Source organism: Eucyclogobius newberryi, unplaced genomic scaffold, assembly GCF_026437365.1.
Source record: "Eucyclogobius newberryi isolate DKJ021-1_F unplaced genomic scaffold, fEucNew1.0.hap1 SCAF_19, whole genome shotgun sequence".
In the NCBI taxonomy this organism is placed as follows: domain Eukaryota; kingdom Metazoa; phylum Chordata; class Actinopteri; order Gobiiformes; family Gobiidae; genus Eucyclogobius; species Eucyclogobius newberryi.
The window spans coordinates 3,047,784-3,068,508 of record NW_027315823.1 but is presented as its reverse complement, the minus strand read 5'-3'; the positions used below and the strand labels follow the sequence as shown (position 1 = coordinate 3,068,508).

The 20,725-nt window shown below is 44.1% G+C and overlaps 3 protein-coding genes across 5 annotated transcripts in view; 2 read left to right on the top strand and 1 right to left on the bottom strand.

Moving 5' to 3' along the window:
- Window positions 1-171, bottom strand: part of selenot2 (selenoprotein T, 2) — a 6,320-nt gene extending 6,149 nt beyond the window's left edge. The window contains exon 1 of the mRNA XM_072451436.1: window positions 1-171. This exon is cut by the window's left edge and continues 150 nt beyond it. Within this exon, the coding sequence (XP_072307537.1) occupies window positions 1-80 (80 nt within the window). The 5' untranslated portion in view covers window positions 81-171.
- cox18 (cytochrome c oxidase assembly factor COX18) overlaps window positions 1-7,689 on the top strand; it is a 27,831-nt gene extending 20,142 nt beyond the window's left edge. The window contains exons 1-6 of one of the 2 annotated variants that reach the window (XM_072451437.1): window positions 653-917; window positions 1,966-2,066; window positions 3,405-3,559; window positions 3,752-3,867; window positions 4,268-4,378; window positions 7,266-7,689. In XM_072451437.1, coding sequence (XP_072307538.1) covers window positions 657-917; window positions 1,966-2,066; window positions 3,405-3,559; window positions 3,752-3,867; window positions 4,268-4,378; window positions 7,266-7,457 — 936 coding nt within the window. In that variant the 5' untranslated portion in view covers window positions 653-656 and the 3' untranslated portion in view covers window positions 7,458-7,689. Of the gene's footprint in view, window positions 1-652; window positions 918-1,965; window positions 2,067-3,404; window positions 3,560-3,751; window positions 3,868-4,267; window positions 4,379-7,265 lie in introns of those variants that run through there. The other variant, XM_072451438.1, reaches the window with a different exon arrangement.
- A 3,065-nt stretch (window positions 7,690-10,754) lies between these two features.
- Window positions 10,755-19,146, top strand: igfbp7 (insulin-like growth factor binding protein 7). 2 transcript variants are annotated; one of them, XM_072452783.1, is made up of 7 exons: window positions 10,755-10,880; window positions 11,786-12,055; window positions 14,013-14,130; window positions 17,298-17,407; window positions 17,637-17,747; window positions 18,147-18,273; window positions 19,012-19,146. In XM_072452783.1, exons 2-7 carry the CDS (start codon window positions 11,822-11,824, stop codon window positions 19,032-19,034), a joined length of 723 nt encoding a protein of 240 aa, XP_072308884.1. In that variant the 5' UTR covers window positions 10,755-10,880; window positions 11,786-11,821; the 3' UTR covers window positions 19,035-19,146. The 2 variants fall into 2 exon arrangements, with proteins under 2 accessions (XP_072308884.1, XP_072308885.1); XM_072452784.1 differs by having other exon boundaries at window positions 19,017-19,039.
- The last annotated feature ends 1,579 nt before the right edge of the window (window positions 19,147-20,725 follow it).

The window sequence follows — 20,725 nt, the reverse complement described above, 5'->3', positions numbered from 1 at the left end:
CCCACGTACACGTCTTTCACGGTAAGAGTCGTGAAAAGCAGCAGCGCCGCAATTAATCCTCCGCTGCTGAACTCCGCCATTTGCCTCCGCTCCGTGGTGCGGCCGGCGCTTCCGGTGAGGTGCGGGTACCACGTGCTCAAGCACCGTCTCACTTCACCCCGCGCTCCTCCTGTTCTCCATGTTTCCTCCGCTTTACCTAAAGCTTCTGATGCGTCTTCTTCTTGTGGGTTTTTGGCGAGTGGCAACCGTCGTTTAGGCGCATTTCCGCCTCCTACTGGACTGGAGTGTGGGCCGGAGTATCTACACTTTACATTCCCATCTTCCTCAAATCCTCTTTGTCACTTTAGTCTCCCTTAGCAACTTTAATCAGGCTTTGCATTCCCCCTTTTGTGGTTTTCAATATATTGCTTAAAATGAACATTTCCTCTCTGCTCCTGGTAAAATCACGCTTAAAATCCTTCTTTTTTGCATCAAACCTACTGCAGCGCAAGATGACATGTTCTACATATATATATATATTTTTATGCACTAATAATTGGCAAAAAGGGAATACCGGTTCTTCTGTGATAATTTGAAGAGTGCAACATTTAACAATCTGTATATTTCATGGCCAGTACATACTTAGTCTAATCCTGATCTGTCTCCTCAGGTCAAAGATGCTGCGTCTCCTGCATCCGGCTTTAGTCCGTCCAAGTGTCTCTCTCTTGTCCCAGGCCCCTGCACTATGCGTGCACGCTCCTGTCCTCATTCACAAAGCTCAGGTCCACACACCTGTGCAGGTGGCAGCGCACTTCCTGGTTGGACTTCAGGAGATGAGCGGCGCCTCCTGGTGGTTCAGCATCGCAGCAGCAACTGTAACCGTCCGCTCCACTGTAACTCTGCCTCTGGCAGCTTATCAGACTGTGATTCTGCACCGGGTAAGCTCAAGAACCAGCTCGTTTATAAAGCTACTGTACGGCAAGGACACATGAATAAATACAACTTTATTTGAGAAAAGGAAACCATCTAAATAAGGTTAAAAGGTCTGTTTTAAGAAATTCCATTTAAACTGATCTAGTCCTTCTAAAGGTTTAGGGGGGTCGCCAGTTAGAAAGAATTTCAGTTTTATTTGTTATTCAGTTAATATCCAGACATTTGACTAATATTATGATGAAAATGCACCACATTGTGCTGCCTGATGGTCGAGTGGTTAAGTCACAGCACAGGTATTCCAGGCTTCAAGTGCAGTCGGCCGCACACTGCATGTCTTACCCTCTCTCTTCCCCATTTAATTCTGTCCTCTCCATACTAACCTAACCTATAGGCAACAAAATCTTTTCTTTTTAAAGAAGAAGAAATAAAGGAAATGTTTCTGATTGTCTAATATATTGGGCTAATGATTCCAAGTACAACGTGAACTAAAGGGGGGACCAGGCAAGGCAAGTTTATTTTTAGAAGGCAATTCAAAGTGCTTCACACAACAGCAAAAATGCATTAAAACCAGGCACAACCCTGCCTCACTCCTCTTTACAGAGGCAGTGATCTATCAAATGGCCGTTCATTTTGATTCTCAATCGTTGAGAGCCCCAAATATTTGTTTTTATTTTTAAGTCCTTGATTTGCAGATCGGTGATGATGCCTGTCATTTTAATGTCCCTTTCCTTCACTGTCTTTGCGGAGAATCCTTCATGTCATTTGTTATTTGACATATTCTCATGACAAAGCAAACGTGCAAACGATCCTTCTGCATTCCTTCGTCCGTTCTCACATTCAAGGAAAGGGAGAGATGTTGTTCTACAGCTAAAAACTGCAAGAATCAATCAAAAAAACACGTTGGGCACATATGAGGCACCAATAGCACTGTAAGAAGGTTAAAAGCTCAGAAAAGTCAATTTTGCATGATATTGCTCATGCTCATGCTCATGCTCGTATTACCTGAAGTGGAGGTGAAGTTTATAATGAAATGTATTGTGTGTGTGTTTCCAGGTGGAGGCGCTACAGAAGGAGATTTCTGAGTTGTCCCATAGGCTCAGTCATGAAGTGTCTGTGAAGGCCAAAGAACAGGGCTGGAGCCAAAAGACCTGCAGGTAAGCTCTACGTTAAAGGTGCACCATAGTCATGCTTCCACTGGTTCACTTTGAGCAGATCTTTGTGGTCCGTAAGCGTCTCCACTGCCATAAGTGAAGCGAGCCAGTCTTTTTTTTTAAGGGACACTGAGAAGAACTATCTCTGGCCGTCAGAATCTGCATATTATTGGTCCAATGTCTGGTTAAAGGTCCCATAACATGCAAAATCGACTTTTCAGAGCTTTTAACCTTCTTACATTGCTATTTGTGCTTCATATATAAAAATGAGTGTTTTTTTGATTGATTCCCGCAGTGTTTAGCTACATTATCTCCTTTCCTCGAATCTCCAAGCACGCGTCACCATCCCCCCTCTCCACCCCCCTCCCCCATATATATATATATATATATATATATATATATATATATATATATATAGCGCACGCTGTAGAATCAACACATTTTTATTCAGTCTCAAAGTAGACTCTCTCACTCACTCCGCGCTGAGTGAGTGAGAGAGTACAAACAGAGACTACAGCGCCCTCTGCTGGGAAGACGTCCATCTCTGCAGGACCTGTACGTCTCCAGGGACGAGCAGGTCGGATCACAGCTGACCCTTCTCACCCCGGACATGGACTACTACTCACAGGGAAATGCAGACTGTTGGAGAGGATGTGGCAGCAGGAGACAAACCTCATCATGTGTTTTGGGATCGTCCTGTCGCTCAAAAATGAGATCATTAAAGTGCAGCAGACGTGATCATCCCACTGGATTTCAGAACTCTGTATCTGGGCCTCAGGACTCCTGCCATGGACACATTATATACACATACTTTTTTATGTTATGTTTATATTTATGTTGTAAGTCGACTTTTCCCTCTCTGGTCATGTTTTATTGTTTTTGAAAAAAAAAAAAAAAATTGTAAGAATATAATAAGGCCGTGGCTGCAGAGCCGCGGCGCGGTCAAACTAACCTTAACCCTAACCCTAACCTTAACCCTGACCTTAACCCTAACCCTGACCCTAACCCTGACCTTAACCCGGCGCGGTCAAATAGCGGTCAAACGGCAGTTTCAGGAGCCGCGGCACAAAAAACCCATGCAGTTTCGGCTGCGCGCTGCGGCTCTGTAGACACTCCCATATCAAGGGCTGGGCTGACATTATAATTAAATTTTGTTTTAAAAAAAACAAAAAAACATTCCTTAATTCCCTTTTTTATCGCTGTCCATAAGATGGTGTCCCAGGCTGTAAATGAAACAAAAAGAGTGCAGGGCGAGCAGCTGACCAGGCTGGAAACAGAATGAGCTCATGGGGCCATGACATTTAAAAATTGACTGTTTTATTGTCTCTCTTTATTTTGTAGATTCCAATTCAAGAAGAACATGAAGCGGATTGTGTCAGAACTCTATGTTCGAGACAACTGTCATCCATTCAAAGCCTCCATCTTGGTTCTGGTCCAGGTCCCAGTCTGGATCAGTCTTTCCTTGGCTCTTCGAGACATTAGTTTGGACTCCAGCGGTAAGACACGGGTCTGAACCAGAGGCCTGTACTAGGACTGTGCTGGATGAACTTGTCCTGTGTAAGAGTGTAAAGCAGCCTCTCAGTACAGGCCTCAGGACTAAACACGGGCTAAACCTGGACTAAAACTAAACAAAGCCATGTTTCCAGAAGCTGGACTAAACTTGATAAAGTTCCTGTTTGTGTTCACAGCCGTGTACTCTGCGCTGGCCACAGGGGGCGCTCTCTGGTTCAAAGACCTTACTGTCCCTGACCCCACCTGGATCATTCCCTTTGCTCTGGGGCTCACCAACCTCCTGCTGGTGGAGGTAGGTACTCCAAGTCTTTGTTTTGATTTGGTTTTGTTTTTTTCAAATAGTTTTATTCATTCCATAACTCTGTCTTTAAGCTTCATCTTACTTTTTTACAATAAACTAAGCTTTGTTGCTGGTTCAAGCCCAGAACCTTCTAGACCTTGAGCACTTCCATTGATTTATTCTTAGACTGTCTCCTTGTATCTGGATGATTGATTTAATATATATTTATACTATTAATATTTATGAGTTTTATCTTTTTTTCTGATGTTTGAACTGCCATAATTCAGGATCAATGTTGTCTCCTGCCAAGTCCAGTAAATGTAAATCTAGATTCTGAGCACTGCTGGTTTAGAACCCTGGTCTTCTCTGAAGCGTCAGGTCTTCCTGACCCTTCACATTGTGTTGTTTACAGCTGGCCACACTGCAGCAGAAACCTGTCCCTGGGCGTTTCCAGAAGTTTGTCTTCCACTCCTTCAGAGCCGTGTCCCTCCTCATGATCCCTGTGTCTGCATATGTCCCCACGGTGAGTCGCCTGGGGAGAGGGAAGACATGACTATGTCCAACGGTTCTTAAGTTGTTATTTGACGGACTAACGTTACTTAAACTGTGAGTATAGTGAGTATTAGTACTACGGGGCAGCAGTAGCTCCTCTTCTGATCCAAAGGTCTGCGACTCTGGTAGAGCGGTCAGATCCATAGGTCTATGGTGCGACCGCAGCTGCCTCAGGTCAATTCTGCTGTTGTGTCCTTGGGCAAAACACTTTGCCTCGCCCCCAGTGTGTGTGTGCGTGTGGGCGTGTGTGACTGTGACTGCGCGAGTGACTGTGCGAGTGACTGTGACTGCGCGAGTGACTGTGACTGCGCGAGTGACTGCGCGAGTGACTGTGACTGCGCGAGTGACTGCGCGAGTGACTGTGACTGCGCGAGTGACTGTGACTGCGCGAGTGACTGCGCGAGTGACTGTGACTGCGCGAGTGACTGCGCGAGTGACTGCGCGAGTGAATGCGCGAGTGAATGAAGTAAAGCGTTTTGAGCGCCTTCAAGGTAGGCACTATTTAAATATGACCATTTGATTTATTTATGTTTTAGTCGGTGTAGTTTGCACTGAGATGAAAACCATTAATTCATTACAAATCCATGTTATATAGAATAATTAACCCAAGTTTCTGTTCAGTTGAAGGGAATAAAATGAGAGCAGTTTGTGATGCCATAAAGCTGTAATGTGCAGTAGATGTGGGCTGTGTTTTTCACTGTTGTGATTTACAACAACAACATAAATCCTACAGGACAAAGAATGTAAAATCTACTTTCATGAGCTTTTAACCATGTCATAATGATCATTTTTCAGAAACTGGACAGTTGTAGCATGGGATGGGGAGAGAGAGTGGGTAGAGACATTCATGGTCAAGGCCAAGGAGCAAACCCAGGACACTGTGATGGTGGAAACTACAGATGTGCAATGCCTTTGACCACTCCACCACCACCGAGCACACAGAGAACAGTGAAAACACATCAAAAGTGAATGAAAATCTGTGTGAAACGCCACAATAAGAAGAACAGTTCAGTTTAATGTTAACACAATGTTAACTATGATCTACATCTGTTAGAGTTTAATACTAAATGAGCCTAATGTCTCCTCCTCCTCTCTGCTGTTGAGTACAAAATCATACAGATTGATGGAGAGGCTGAGACGACTTGAATCAGGCGTGCTCCAGGTATAGAACCAGGCGTTCAGCAGGACTGGGGGGGGATCGGAGCGGTATTTGTTGAGATTGGGATCAGAACACGAGCGGACTTGCTGCTCTCTCTTTACAGCATTCTCTCTACTTGTTTGAGAAGATCAGGTTTGGACTCGTCTGAATTCTCTGCCATGATCAGACGCACATCACTCACATCTGGGTCAAAGACACAACAGCCTCTCAGATTCCCCCGTGTTCTCTGTTGTCTCGCCTGAAATTCAAGGAAGCTGGACCTGTATGTTTTACCAAGCAAAACACTTCACTACACATGCGTTCGCGGTGACATCATACAGCCGGGACTTCCCCATAGCGGCCATTTTAAAAGGGGCACGCGATATATAAAAACAAACACGACCGCATCATTTTCTACGGCGTAATGAGCTACGAATACTTTGATTCTTTAGACGATAACGGCAAAACTAAGGTACACGACAAAGCTCTCATTCCTTGGTCAGTCAACAGAGCGATGTCCTGATAGAACAATGACCTTACAGAACAATGACTTTACAGAACAATGCCCTTACAGAACAATGACCTTACAGAACAATGACCTTACAGAACAATGACCTTACAGAACAATGACCTTACAGAACGCAGGTTTTTGGCATTTTGGCCTCATATTTCCTGGATTTCGTATGCAGTAGACGTGCTGTTGTGCCCCTTTCAAAATGGCGGACTCGGTTGCCACTGCACAAGTTCCCGGATGTGCGAACGCATGTATTTGTCTCAAGATTGAAGGTTGCGTGGTTGAACTATTCCATTAAAGAATACAAATATACTGTATCCATCATGGTTTGATCAGCATCCATTTATAATTGTAATATTATAAAAATATCCCATGAACTTTCCCCACCATTACCTGCGTTCCCCCATTTCACTGATTCACCTTTGTGATCTTTTTCCCCACAACTCTCACAACATTGACACTACTGGTCTGAGGAGCGTTGACCTGCACCTCGCTCTCGACTCATTCAGATTTGGGCGAGCATAAAGTCCAGCTCCAATTCTTGCAGTATTTGTCTCACGTACTCTTGAGAACCCGCCTGGTGGAGCTGTGCGGTGGACATCACAGTTTGGGCGGAAGTCATGGCGACAGTGGGCTACTCGTGTCCGGTGTGGGCCAGGTTAGCTTCCCAGACCAGCAGCTTCAGATTGATAATGGCTTCTGAATAAAAGCCAAAACATGTTGATACCATGGGCCACTCTTCTATGATTGAGGGATTATATTATATAATAACTCAACCAGGGAAGTACCACATGAACCAATACTGTCATATTCATGTGCAATTACTGTCATACTCACAAGCAATTAAGGCCATATTCATGTGCATATAACTGATGTAAATAAGAGTGTTTACTTACCATTCGTATCAGTATTATTTAGTCTTGCTAGCTAGTTTTACTTTATTATTTTATTTTATTGCTTTTTTATTTTTATTTAATTTAATTTGTTTTATTTTTTTATTTTATTTGTATCTTTTTTTTTTTTTTCTCCATTCCCTATTAAGATATGAGAGGAGTTTTGTTAATAAGAGTATTTTGTTTTGTTCATAAGACTTCCTATAAGTTATCTGTCCTTTCCCTCTGTATCTACTGCGTTGCAACACCGGAATTTCCCCATGTGTGGACAGTAAAGGATTATCTTATCTTAAGCTCCTCTGTTGTTCCACAGTGCATGTCTCTGTACTGGCTCTGCTCCAGTTTGGTGGGACTGGGACACAACATGGTCCTCCGCTCGCCCAGAGTCCACAGACTGCTCCAGGTCCAGACCAAGTCCAGCACTCCCTACAGAGACCTGTACGCTGCATTTGTCACCAAATATCTACATAAAACCAAGACGGAAAAGGGTCTGAAGCAGGACTAAAGGCTGTTCTGGGGGTCATTCTGACTTCCTGAATTGAGGACAAACACAGAAAGGACTGTGGACTACATGGAAACACCACCTTGACCCCACATGACAGAAGGTGTGTGAGGGGAATTATGTTTTTAAGAGAAAATGATCTTACTACTTCGACATAATGTTAAGAACATGTCAAAGAATTATAAGTTATCTGTTCAATTCTGTTCAGAGTTTGCATTGTTTTGTCCTGTGTTAGTTTGACCGTGGTCTGAGCCTGAAGCTGCAGTCATGTGACCACAGAGCCTGAACCTCCTTATGAAGCGAGTACGTCGACAGCGTGAAAGACTGAGAACAGTCAGCGCTGACTTTTGGAATATTTTGTCTTGAAATGGTCTATTTAATGTATAATGATGAATTGTTATAACCATCTATAAATAAACATGTATCAAGCTCTGATATTTAAGTGAATTATCACAAGTGTTAAGATAAAAGTGCGATTTAATTGACAACGAATGACATTTGTTCATTTAGAGGTGTAATAACGTCCTCATCATTTTCTGTATTGATTTTGGTTTAGGTATTTATTTTTATTATTAACTTTTCAGTTATTAATTTACATAATATAATTTGGCCATAATGCACTGATTTCTTGCCATTGTTTGCTGTGCGACTTTAATCAAATGAGAAGAAATATAAAACATTATCATCAATTCTGTTACATAATGGATTTAAGCAGTATTTAATTATAGTCAGTTTCCCTGTATCATGTCAATCTTTAATCAATTCAAAACACATTTGTTTATGAATGTATTTAATAAGAATAATGAACATGAATTAACTTGTTGAATAAATGTAAATTTGATTATAGCTACAACTGTAATTTGATCTGCAGAAGCAATGTGGGGCCGTCCCCCGTGGACCCACTACCTGCAGGAGGATCCGTAAAGGTTCGGTCCTGAGAGATCTAGGCGGCAGTTGACGGTGGGGGCCTCCGGACACAGAAACTGGCTCTAGGGACATGGAACCTCACCTTGCTGGGGGGAGAAAGAGCCTGAGCTTGTGCGGGAGGTTGAGCGGTACAAACTAGATTTAGTCGGTCTCACTTTCACTCACTCAGTTTGGGCTCTGAAACCCATTTCCTGGAGAGGGGCTTGACACTCCACTTCTCTGGCTGCTCTTGCTTATAGCCCCACAGCTCAGCCGCCACGTGGTGGAGTTCATTCCAGTGAATGAGAGGGTGTGCAATGCAGAGTACCCAGCGTTCCTGGGTCACCAGGAGGGGTACTGGACAGTGCAAAGAGTGGGGACTCGTTCTACAGGGGGACTTCAACGACAGTGACACCTGGAGAGGGGCGATCAGGAAGAATGGCCTCACCGATCTGAACCCGCATAAGTGGAAGAAGATGGATGGATGGAAGGTGGTGACAAAGCTGTTTAACTACCACCTAGGTCAGTAATTTACCAACAGATTAGGATCAAAATAAGGATGTTTGAAGGACTGTGAAACATAACCACTTTCTAATGAGGTATTTATTAAATTACGATTAGATTGTATAATCCCTCATTCGTCCAGAAGTGTTCTATGGTAGAAAAATATTTAGTTGTTTTTATCTGGACACCGTTTTTAGAAAACAAGACTTTTCAACTCTCATCCAAGAGTCATTCTCAATCTGCGGATTGGGTGTGGGAACTCCGATATTTATTCCTTTCTGCCCACCAGGCAGGCTGGACACTTATTTCAGGAACATGTCTAAGAAAACTGAGAAGAAAAACCACACGGAGAAACAGGCTGGCAATGCTACATTTAAGTGCCGACGCCAGCCTAGCTCCAGGTCGGACACGGTGGTGGAGGAGACCCAGAGCGAGTTAGAACTGGTGATTACAGTGGCTTTTACGGAAGATTACTGACAAGATTATGAAGACAGTGGAAATGCGTGCTTCGTAATCCAAGAACAGTGAACTGGACATCCGACACATCCATTGTTTGGTTGTTGGTTCCTGTTTGTGTGCTGTGTTTGACCAGAGAGCTGTGAAACAAAATCAGATTTACAAGAATAATTTCAACATGGTTAATACAATGGCATCTGAAAACATGTAATTTTAATGGCCTGTTGGGTCCAATTAAGCGCTCAAAGATACTGTACAAAGAAAAAAGTAATGAACTTATATACCTACAAGGAACAATGGAATATGAAAAAATAACTAGTGGTATAAAGCTCTAAAAGACACACCTGCAAGTTGGAAGGACTCCATCATGAACCTCATACAGTCCAATCTCAATTCTGAATGTGGACTGTCTGTCCATTATGTCCAAAAGAAAAGAACAAATACTCCCAAATGTAATTCATAATGACCAGACAGGATTTATTCTTAATAAAAAATATTGAACGATGGCCAAACATCAAGAATTAAAATTTACGGTCGTCTGAAAGACTCACTGAATTCGGACAGAGGAGTAAGGCAGGGTTGTGCTTGGTCCCCCCTTTTATCATTGTTCATTGTTTTATGTTGCACCGTATCCCAAAGCCAGTGCCTATGTTTGTGAATGATGTTCATTAACAACGGCAATAAACCTCTGATTCTGACTCTTTTGTTCACTTGGAACTGGGAACCATTGGCTCAATATATTAGACATTTGTTCATTCATTCATTTTCTACTGCTTGTTCCCCTTAGGGGTCGCGGGTGACTGCCTTTGGTGACTTTGGGCCTTAGGTGGGGTACTCTCTGGACAGGGGCCAGCTTATCACAGGGTTAACACATATATTAGACAATTGGAAACAATTTATGGTGTTGCAATTGATGGATGGAGCATACAATAGTCTAATGCAGATTAATCTTAATATATTTGACCAAAGCAGACGTTTCCAAACCCTGTGATGCATTCCCTTCATGATATTGGCCCAATGTCTGCATTCAAATTGAATGAACAAAAAACTGTAATTCTCCCTTCCTGCCTTTAAAGACTTTTTGCCCTTTTAAATGACAAACGAAATCTCTTAAATATTTAGCTGTGGTTCTACATAAAGAACTATCAACAATCTTAAAGAAAAACTAAACTCCTCTTGAAAAACGGACGACTCTCCCATACTTAGTCTAAATCGATGCAGGTTTAGTTTCTCTCTGTGTCATGTTCTGTGTTGTGTTTCGTTATCAAATAAAAAACTAAAATGAATAAAGAAATGAGATAATTTCCCAGTGTTTCAGCCCTGGTCTGCAGTACATGGAGACGAGGGCGTTCTGCTTGGATTATTGTCTCATGATCCGCAGTGGGAGGGGCTTCACAGCATTCCTCTGACTCCCAGATCTCCTGAAGATTTGAGACCGAACTCTGGACTAGTCCTAGACCAAACCCGGGCAGTACCAGCTGGGACTACACCAGAACGAGTCCAAACTAAGCCGGGCCTGAAACCAGCTCAGAGTCTGACTTGGACGTCTCATCCACAAAGGTACAGTGGTGATTTGTAGTTTTTACACTTTCTTGTCTTTAATTTGCATTCAAGGATTTTTATTGAAAGCTGTTTAAACCCAGAAAGATATTTGTAGCTTGTGTCATTTACACTCACACAGTCAAACTCACACGTTCAAACTCTATTTCAGTCAAGAAAATGCTGAATATAAAAAGTTGTTCCAATAATACAAAAAATAAAATTAAGTTTTTAAACAAATGATGCATTAACATTGTAGACTTATAGGTCAGATTTTGTTTGTCTGTTTATTTATGGGATTTTTTTCAGTAAATATCGAGTTTTTTTCCCATTTTTTCAATATTACTAGTGGAGACACCGATATAAATAGGATGCCCTTCCTGACCCTCACAAACTTGGATTCTCTATGATGGTTTTTTAATCTTACTACTACTTCATCATCTGTTATTACACAACTCTGCCCCGTACAAGGATGTTTGCCTCATTTTCATAAAACATTCAATCTTGAAGATGAAATTCCCACATCATAAAAGAACAAATAACTCAAACCGCTCCTGGACTGGACTGAAATCATAACTGACATACACACTACATCTGAAAATAGACACATTTGACAGACAATGGGCAAAAAGGGACTTTTATTTTGAAATAAATATATTTTTTAGATGCCACCCCCTTATTTTCTTATTTCATTCTTCACTTCACTGTGTTCTCTCTGGTCCTGCTCTGGTTCTCTTTTGTTTTTGATGAAATTCCTGTGTTTATGAATCACAACCGGTTGCTAGTTATTTAAACATGGAAGGGGTTGTTCAAACACTCCAAACACCGTATGAGCACCCCATGTAAGACCTTCACCCCCCTTCACCCCCCTTCACCCCATGACTGAGCGTCCACGCTTCAATGTTCCATGTGTTTGGATTCCCCAGACCTGAAGACCTCAGATCAGACCTGGTTTGGAGACGATGGCACTTGTACGAATCCTCCTCTTGGTGGTGGTCCTGGTTGCGGTTGGGTCTGACCACATCCCCGAGGCCCCTGTGAAAACCCCTGTGGAGACCCCCCTGGAGCCACTTCTGTCGGAGGAGGGGCAGCCCTGTGTCAGAGGGGTGGGGCCTCGCTGTAGGGCAGGTCTCGAGTGTTTCCGTGCCGACAAGAAGAGCAAAGTGGGAGTGTGCAGGTGTAAGAGCGAGCACGAGGTGAGTGTGGCCCTGGGCGCTCTGAAAAGTCCTCACAGAAGACTTCAAAAAAGAGAATTTGGTCTTCAAAGTTATTTATTTGATAAATATTCTTTTAAATAGAGCACAGTTACGTTTATTTATACTTTGGCATGTTTCAGATGCCTTCTGCATCCTTTCTATGGCCCATCACAGGGCTGTTAGGGTAACAAAGAAGATTTCAGGGGAAACTTAAAACTGTACTATAAATAGACAAACAGGATAGGCTATCATCAGGCCGGTGGGCGGGGCTTACTCAGAGTAGAATCCGAGTTCTTAGACTAGATCCACAGATTGAAAAGGACTCGGATGAAAGTCAAATCATCATGATTTTCTGTCCAGACGATACAACTGAATCTTTGACCACATTGGATCTCGTGGACCAATGACACTGACTCTGAAGAGTCATGTGATACGGTGTCATGTGTCAAACCTGTCAGTGAAGAAGGACGTAGAAGGCTTATGAAACATGTCAACACTGCATCGGTCTATTTAAAAAAAAAAAATGTGTCTGATAAAAAAGACAAATTACTGTAAAGAAACACAAAAGAATGATGCGAAGTTTGGTCCTCAAATATTTTAAGGGAGTCTCCAGGGATTTCTAAAAAAGATCTATCCAGACTTTCTGAATTATAATGAAGGTGCTGCTTGTATAAAGCATTTTAATGTGATTACTGTTTTAAAATATTTGTATCAACCATAAAACGGTTATATTTGTCACAATAGCTTCTCAGGCAAGAGAAGGGTATAGGAGGTGTTAACGGATCCACTGGGATAAAAAGGGAACAATAATAACCTTGGTGAAGCAGTATAGACCCTGTTCTGCAGTTTTGGACAAGAAAAGATATGCAGTGAAAACAGAAGTCCCTGAGCTCTGTAGATGTGTTGAGCAGAGGCAGCTTTGTTGGTCCCAGACAGATTACGTTCTTCACATGATGTTCCCAAAACACAGAAGTTTGGTTTATTTGACCTTCACCACAGACTGGACCTGACGCCATGTCAAGAGTCTAAAGATATCTATAGAATACGCTCTATCATCAGGCAACTGTGGACGTTTGTGTTTGGACGGTGTCTTGACTCTGGTTTGTGTTTGGGACGGTGTCTTGACTCTGGTTTGTGTTTGGGACGGTGTCTTGACTCTGGTTTGTGTTTGGGACGGTGTCTTGACTCTGGTTTGTGTTTGGGACGGTGTCTTGACTCTGGTTTGTGTTTGGGACGGTGTCTTGACTCTGGTTTGTGTTTGGGACGGTGTCTTGACTCTGGTTTGTGTTTGGGACGGTGTCTTGACTCTGGTTTGTGTTTGGGACGGTGTCTTGACTCTGGTTTGTGTTTGGGACGGTGTCTTGACTCTGGTTTGTGTTTGGGACGGTGTCTTGACTCTGGTTTGTGTTTGGGACGGTGTCTTGACTCTGGTTTGTGTTTGGGACGGTGTCTTGACTCTGGTTTGTGTTTGGGACGGTGTCTTGACTCTGGTTTGTGTTTGGGACGGTGTCTTGACTCTGGTTTGTGTTTGGGACGGTGTCTTGACTCTGGTTTGTGTTTGGGACGGTGTCTTGACTCTGGTTTGTGTTTGGGACGGTGTCTTGACTCTGGTTTGTGTTTGGGACGGTGTCTTGACTCTGGTTTGTGTTTGGGACGGTGTCTTGACTCTGGTTTGTGTTTGGGACGGTGTCTTGACTCTGGTTTGTGTTTGGGACGGTGTCTTGACTCTGGTTTGTGTTTGGGACGGTGTCTTGACTCTGGTTTGTGTTTGGGACGGTGTCTTGACTCTGGTTTGTGTTTGGGACGGTGTCTTGACTCTGGTTTGTGTTTGGGACGGTGTCTTGACTCTGGTTTGTGTTTGGGACGGTGTCTTGACTCTGGTTTGTGTTTGGGACGGTGTCTTGACTCTGGTTTGTGTTTGGGACAGTGTCTTGACTCTGGTTTGTGTTTGGGACAGGTGTGTGGCTCGGACGGCGTCACATACAAAAACCCCTGTGTCTTGAAGAGCGCCAACGAGCTGAGAGACCCGGGATTGCAGTCGGTCACGGCGAAGAGGAAAGGACGCTGTCCCTCTGGTCTGGACAACACTGTCTTCTGCTGCTGGAACTACTGCTTCTGCTCAGACTTTTCCTCTTACTAATGACAGCTAATACTGCTAATGATGCGGCTGCGCTAACTACTATTCACCATCTTATCCGCCATTAATACCACTGGGCACCATCAGTAATTCCACCACTGATTCTAGAAACACTATTCATACTGTTCAATACCACATTTGATCATTCGGGTTTGCGTGCGCATTGGAACGAGCAGACACGAGCAGCGGAGCTCTGGTGCCCATCAAAGGGAAGGACATTCAGCAATTTGTCAGAATCAAACTCACAATGCCAGCTGCACATAGAGCCTGGCACACGTGCTCTCTACTCAGCCACCAAGCAGCACGAGTTTCTGTCAAATAATGTAAACCACATTATTCAGACTCGGGAATGGGCTGTTTTTATGTAAAATGACAATGAATACCTCTGTCTTATTTTATTTGTCTTTAATAAGACAAAATACAACCAAATTATAGATGTAGATACATCATTATAAGGGGCTATATCGCCCAGCCCTATAAGTACTGTTACTACTGCTACTACTTAAGCCTCTGTATAAATGACTACTTTGCTGTCATGGAAGGTAAGTTTATTAGAGCACAATTCATACACAAGGCAATTCAAGGAGCTTCACACAACGGGAACAAATGCATTAAAATCACAAAGATATGACAGAAATCATAAGTGTTTCTATCAATACTTCTCTTTCTACTATTTCCAGTGCTCTACTTTACAGAAAGTATTTTTATTAAAGAAAGGCATCTCTTCATTACTTTCAAGCTAAAAGTTTTAGAAGTACGCTCAGTGGTGTTATTTACCCTTCACATACTTGGATCATGTCTGTCTTCACCTGCTCAGTGTCCTCACCCTGAGACCAAGTCTGGGTTCTGGTCTGGACTTGTCTGAGTCCTAATCATGTCAATTCTAGATTAAACCCAGATTCCACTGAGTTCATTCTGTCCATCATTCTCACTGCCTCATGTTCAGGCCTGATCCTCCTTCAGGTCAGGATCAGCACAGAACACAGGGAAGACACGCACACTCCACTCAGGGACCTGGGGCCCCATCTATAAAGGATGCTATAGGAACAGTGTTGCTTTGAGTGACCACTAGAGGCGTATGCCACGCAAACTCCTGAGGCTGCCCCAAATAAATTGTCTCTTTGCTGTAACCCGACCCAACATTTTTCAAGTGGGTCGGTCGGTAAATTCTTATTTTTTAAACTTTGAAGGCAAAAAAAATATTCAAATTTTGCCATTTCTTGACTCGGAGTGACCACCAGGGGTCAGGCTTCATCAGTCCAGTGGTCAGGCTTCAACAGTCCAGGGGTCAGGCTTCAACAGTCCAGGGGTCAGGCTTCAACAGTCCAGGGGTCAGGCTTCATCAGTCCAGGGGTCAGGCTTCATCAGTCCAGGGGTCAGGCTTCATCAGTCCAGGGGTCAGGCTTCATCAGTCCAGGGGTCAGGCTTCAACAGTCCAGGGGTCAGGCTTCATCAGTCCAGGGGTCAGGCTTCATCAGTCCAGGGGTCAGGCTTCATCAGTCCAGGGGTCGGGCTTCAACAGTCCAGGGGTCGGGCTTCAACAGTCCAGGGGTCAGGCTTCAACAGTCCAGGGGTCGGGCTTCAACAGTCCAGGGGTCAGGCTTCAACAGTCCAGGGGTCGGGCTTCAACAGTCCAGGGGTCGGGCTTCAACAGTCCAGGGGTCAGGCTTCATCAGTCCAGGAGTCGGGCTTCAACAGTCCAGGGGTCGGGCTTCAACAGTCCAGGGGTCGGGCTTCAACAGTCCAGGGGTCAGGCTTCATCAGTCCAGGGGTCAGGCTTCAACAGTCCAGGGGTCAGACTTCAGCAGTCCAGGGGTCGGGCTTCATCAGTCCAGGGGTCGGGCTTCAACAGTCCAGGGGTCGGGCTTCAACAGTCCAGGGGTCAGACTTCAACAGTCCAGGGGTCAGGCTTCAACAGTCCAGGGGTCAGGCTTCAACAGTCCAGGGGTCAGGCTTCAACAGTCCAGGGGTCAGGCTTCATCTTGATCTGCCTTGTTACAGATGCATATGGAGGACCCATAATGAAGACGTGTTGCGCAATGTGTTAATTGTCCGTTGAGATGAAAGATAGGTTTCACCAGCGTTATAAAAATAATCGACACGGCGCTTGAAGAAAGACCGGTCAGTGAGTCGGCGAAACAGTTCAAAAATAAAAAATGCGGCGTTTTCTTAACAAAATGCTGATACGTTTTTTTCAGTCGGCTAGTTTTATACCGGGTCGGTCGCGTTACGGCAAACAGACATATTATTTTGCTCAGCCTGATTTATAAAACACTCACGCACACGTGAACCCACGTCACGCCCGCTCCAGTGTCATTCGTGTTTTAGTAGCCTTCATATTTAGGCAGTAGGTATTTTTTGGAACCTGACTCACTCCAGCTGACTCTGAATTGACTTCTTCAAATGAAACAGTCTGTAAAGTCTCAATCGTGTTAAATCCAGTGTTCAGTCCTCTTTCTCCTCCACAAATGATTATTACATTTATCAAGATGAACCGTGTAAATTTGGTGAATATTTGTTGGTTCACCAGAGGTCACATGGTACCTATGAGCCGCTCCGATCCTGCCACGAGTTCTAGTGATAAAATCACAGTTTGCACTCGGAGCGTCAGTTGCATCGACAGCAAAGGCCATAAAGATTTTAAAGACAAATCTCTTCAAATTATCCATCTGTGGTTCAACTCAAACTCAAAGTATGTACGCATCGAGGGGAGGGGCGTGTCTTAATCTCACGCATTGCCTCCTTGATAAGTTGACAGCTATGTGGGTGCATAATGACATCTGTAACGTCTTGTCTCAGCCTCATTAAACCAAAGCTTGTGCTCTGTCTGAAGGACGTTCTCTCTGGTTGGTCGTTGTTAAAACCATTCACAGATTCTGAGGATCCTCTCTGCGTTTCACTCTCTTCACTTCTGCTCCTCTGCACGAGTCTCGTCTTTTCCCTGTGTCTCCAGGCTTTGTGCAGAACTTACCGGAGGGTCTCAGTTTGTACAGATATAAGCAGAGTCCTGCAGGCGGCCTACGCACTGCAGAGTGCACAAGCAAGAAATGAGAACGCTGGAGTCTAACCCACAACCACAAGATGACCAGTGTGTTTGTGTTGCAGCTCCACGTATCGTGACTCCTCCTGGTGAAGTGTACAACGTGTCGGGCTCACAGGTGTTCCTGAGCTGTGAGGCTGTGGGCGTGCCCACCCCTGTGCTCACCTGGAACAAGGTAAACCCCGCCCACACTCCTTCTTTTACTCAACACATGTTTTAGTATTTAATTTAAGAGTTGAGTCGAGAACGAGTTCAGCTATTTCTTTTTTAGACCTGGTTTGACTCTGGATTGTACCTAGTTTTTGATCAATTAAAGACGTATTCTTCATATACAAATTCTAAAGACTCCATTCCTGAAGTCTGTGTACACCGGTGCATTATGGGAAATGTTTGGTGTGGTGCAGGTTGTGAACAATGGGAGAAAGAAGATGGAGCTGCTGCCTGGAGACACAGACAATCTCGCAGTCCAGACTCGAGGAGGTCCAGAGAAACACGAGGTCACTGGCTGGGTCCTGGTGAGTCCAGAGCAGGGGCCGGGAGGGGCCGGGGTGCAGAAGAGGGAGGGGCCGGGGTGCAGAAGAGGGAGGGGCCGGGGTGCAGAAGAGGGAGGGGCCGGGGTGGGTGCAGAAGAGGGAGGGGCCGGGGTGCAGAAGAGGGAGGGGCTGGGGTGCAGAAGAGGGAGGGGCTGGGAGGGGCTGGGGTGCAGAAGAAGGAGGGGCTGGGGTGCAGAAGAGGGAGGGGCCGTGGTGCAGAAGAGGGAGGGGCTGGGAGGGGCTGGGGTGCAGAAGAGGGAGGGGCTGGGGTGCAGAAGAGGGAGGGGCCGGGGTGCAGAAGAGGGAGGGGCTGGGAGGGGCTGGGGTGCAGAAGAGGGAGGGGCCGGCGTACAGAGGCTGAGGGTCTGACTGCACTTCCAGATCTCTCCTCTGACTGAAGCGGAGCAGGGCTCATACGAGTGCCACGCCTCCAACTCCCAGGGAGAGGCCTCGGCTGTGGGGGCCGTCCACCTGCTGCAGGGCCCCGAGGACATGGACGTGAAGAGAGGTACGGCCCAAACCCTCGGCCCCGTCCATGACACCAACACATTCTAGAAACTGAAAAGCTCTGGAGCGCAACAACCAACGATAAAGTCTGAGCGTTTGAACGTGCCCAGTGTTCTTAATCTGACAAACTGTTTTAATAACTTTAAACAACATCGAGCTCTCAAACTTTAAATATATTTATCAATCAGTGCTGAGCTCCACAGAACTCAGAATTAAATGTAAAATATCAAGTGCATAAAAATGTATCATCTCTTCGCTGATATTACCTCATAAACATGTGTTCAAGAAGGAATAGCAACTATAAACGTATATAAATATATATAATATATATATAATATATACATATTCAAGTATAACGCTGGAGCTTTTACAAATGTTTTACATTTAAGAACAAAAATTAGAGAAGAAAGACACTGAATCCACAAAAAGTGTCCTACTTTATTAATTTCACCCCACACCACACAGTCCTTGTGTCCTTTTCCCTTGTGTCCTCTGCCCTCGTGTCATTTGTCCTTGTGTCCTCTGTCCTTGTGTCCTTTGCCCTTGTGTCCTCTGTCCTTGTGTCCTCTGTCCTTGTGTCTTCTGTCCTCAGTCATTGTGTCCTCTGTCATTGTGTCATCTGTCCTCGTGTCCTCTGCCCTTGTGTCCTCTGCCCTCGTGTCCTTTGCCCTTGTGTCCTCTGCCCCCGTGTCCTCCCGTGTCCTTCCTCATCTCATCTCTTGTCTTCTTGTCTTCTCAGTGCAGAAGGATGAGGAGCTGTGATCGTCTCGGGAGATGAACAGTTTCTACATTTCTTTTCCTTCTTTTGTGTAACACTTTTATTCTGAAGTCTCTGGACGTGTTTAAAGTGACGGTTAAATGATTCATAAATAGTAATTGTTAAATGATTCATAAATAGTAATTGTTAAATGATTCATAAATAGTAATTGTTAAACGCTTCATAAATAGTAATTGTTAAATGCTTAAATTTCTTTGTGCCAGACGTTTGGATGGAGTTCTGAATCTGCCGTGTGATGTCATCAGTATGTTTTACACTTCCTGTCATTTTCCACAGTTGTTGTTGTTGTTGTTGTTGTGAGCTTGAGTCCTGTTTTCAATCTGCTCCAGGTCCAAGTCTGTGACAGAGATTTTATTATTGGAATAAACTTCATGTAAAACATTGTCTGTCATTTTTAGCGTTCTTCTTTTATACTTACTATTATTACCATTATTATCTCTACAAACCCCCTTTTTTAACCCACTGACAAAACATCAGGAAATGTCGCCCACATCTAAAAATCACATGGGGTGAAATTTGTGTTATTTTAATTTAATGATGCAGAACATTCTAAGTTTGAGGGTTTTTTCCACAATGTCTGATTTGCATTTATAAATCTATTCATGTAAATTCTAATTTGTACATACCTACTGTGAATAAAACTTATTTTTGTCTTTTTATCTTCTTTTGCATGGGAGGATTTGAGTCTGTGTTTGTGGGTCAAAATTGTGCTTTCTTCACCTCTGAATGTGGATAATTATGCACAGCTTTGAATCCACGCAAAATCCACATTCATTCAAAAAGCTGGACTTGCATGAAAATGGTCAGTAATAAACCTTAAGTTTCAAATCATTTGCAACAATTCACTTTTTTATTTTGAAATATAGAGTTTTGCAGCAGAGAGTGCCTTTGTGGATCTTTGACACAAACAATCCGGATTCTGCTCCAACTCATTCATGAGGCAGTGAATTTCCTCTGGAAACCACCAGGGGCAGTGTTGGTGTTTTTACTTGAGACTTTAGTCCCTGCTTATGCAAAATAAACAAAAAGTGATGAATCTGTATTTACCATAATAAATTATGTTTTTACAGGAAAGCCAAGCCGTTAAGTGCGAATGTTGTGAGAACACATCCATGTTTTTGTCAATGAGCTGTTGGAGGAGAGCGCACTGTTCTTCATTGTCCTTTTGCAGCCTCACTTATGTCCACAACACTTTCAGAAATGACATGGTTAAGACTCACCCTAGTTTGAACTGCATCAGGGGGATCCACACGATCTGGAAACGCCTCCACATTATCAATGAGAAAGGCATGGGCCAGAGCAGTTTGGGGTCTAATAGTGATGCTGCGTAGGGACATGTTCATAACTCTGACTAGGGAATAGCCTCTTCACATTGGCCAGGACTTTAGCAACAAGGAGGTCCTCAGGGAGACCTAAGGAGGTGTGGCTTTCTAGCATGTATATGTGTATGTTTGCTTTTGAGCGCCATCTTTTATTTGCTCTTTTTGGTTAACTGGGCCAGTTTTCGGACGTCTGTGGAAGGGGAGGGGGGCTCTGGGCTTGTAATTGGTGAGAAGCCGGAGCCCACTCCACACAGAGGCGGGGTTATTGTCAATAAACTGCTGCTTCAGACGCGCATTGTTCTGAGATCTAGCTCTTGACACCTCCCTGCTAAATCTGTACTTAACGTATCACC

What these genes read in the sequence shown, in the direction of transcription:
- igfbp7 (XM_072452783.1), top strand. Translation starts at nt 11,822, where the DNA reads ATGGCACTTGTACGAATCCTCCTCTTGGTGGTGGTCCTGGTTGCGGTT. An exon ending in GGTGTAAGAGCGAGCACGAG is followed by an intron (nt 12,056 to 14,012) that starts GTGAGTGTGGCC and finishes TGTTTGGGACAG; the next exon opens with GTGTGTGGCTCGGACGGCGT. An exon ending in AGGTCACTGGCTGGGTCCTG is followed by an intron (nt 17,748 to 18,146) that starts GTGAGTCCAGAG and finishes CTGCACTTCCAG; the next exon opens with ATCTCTCCTCTGACTGAAGC.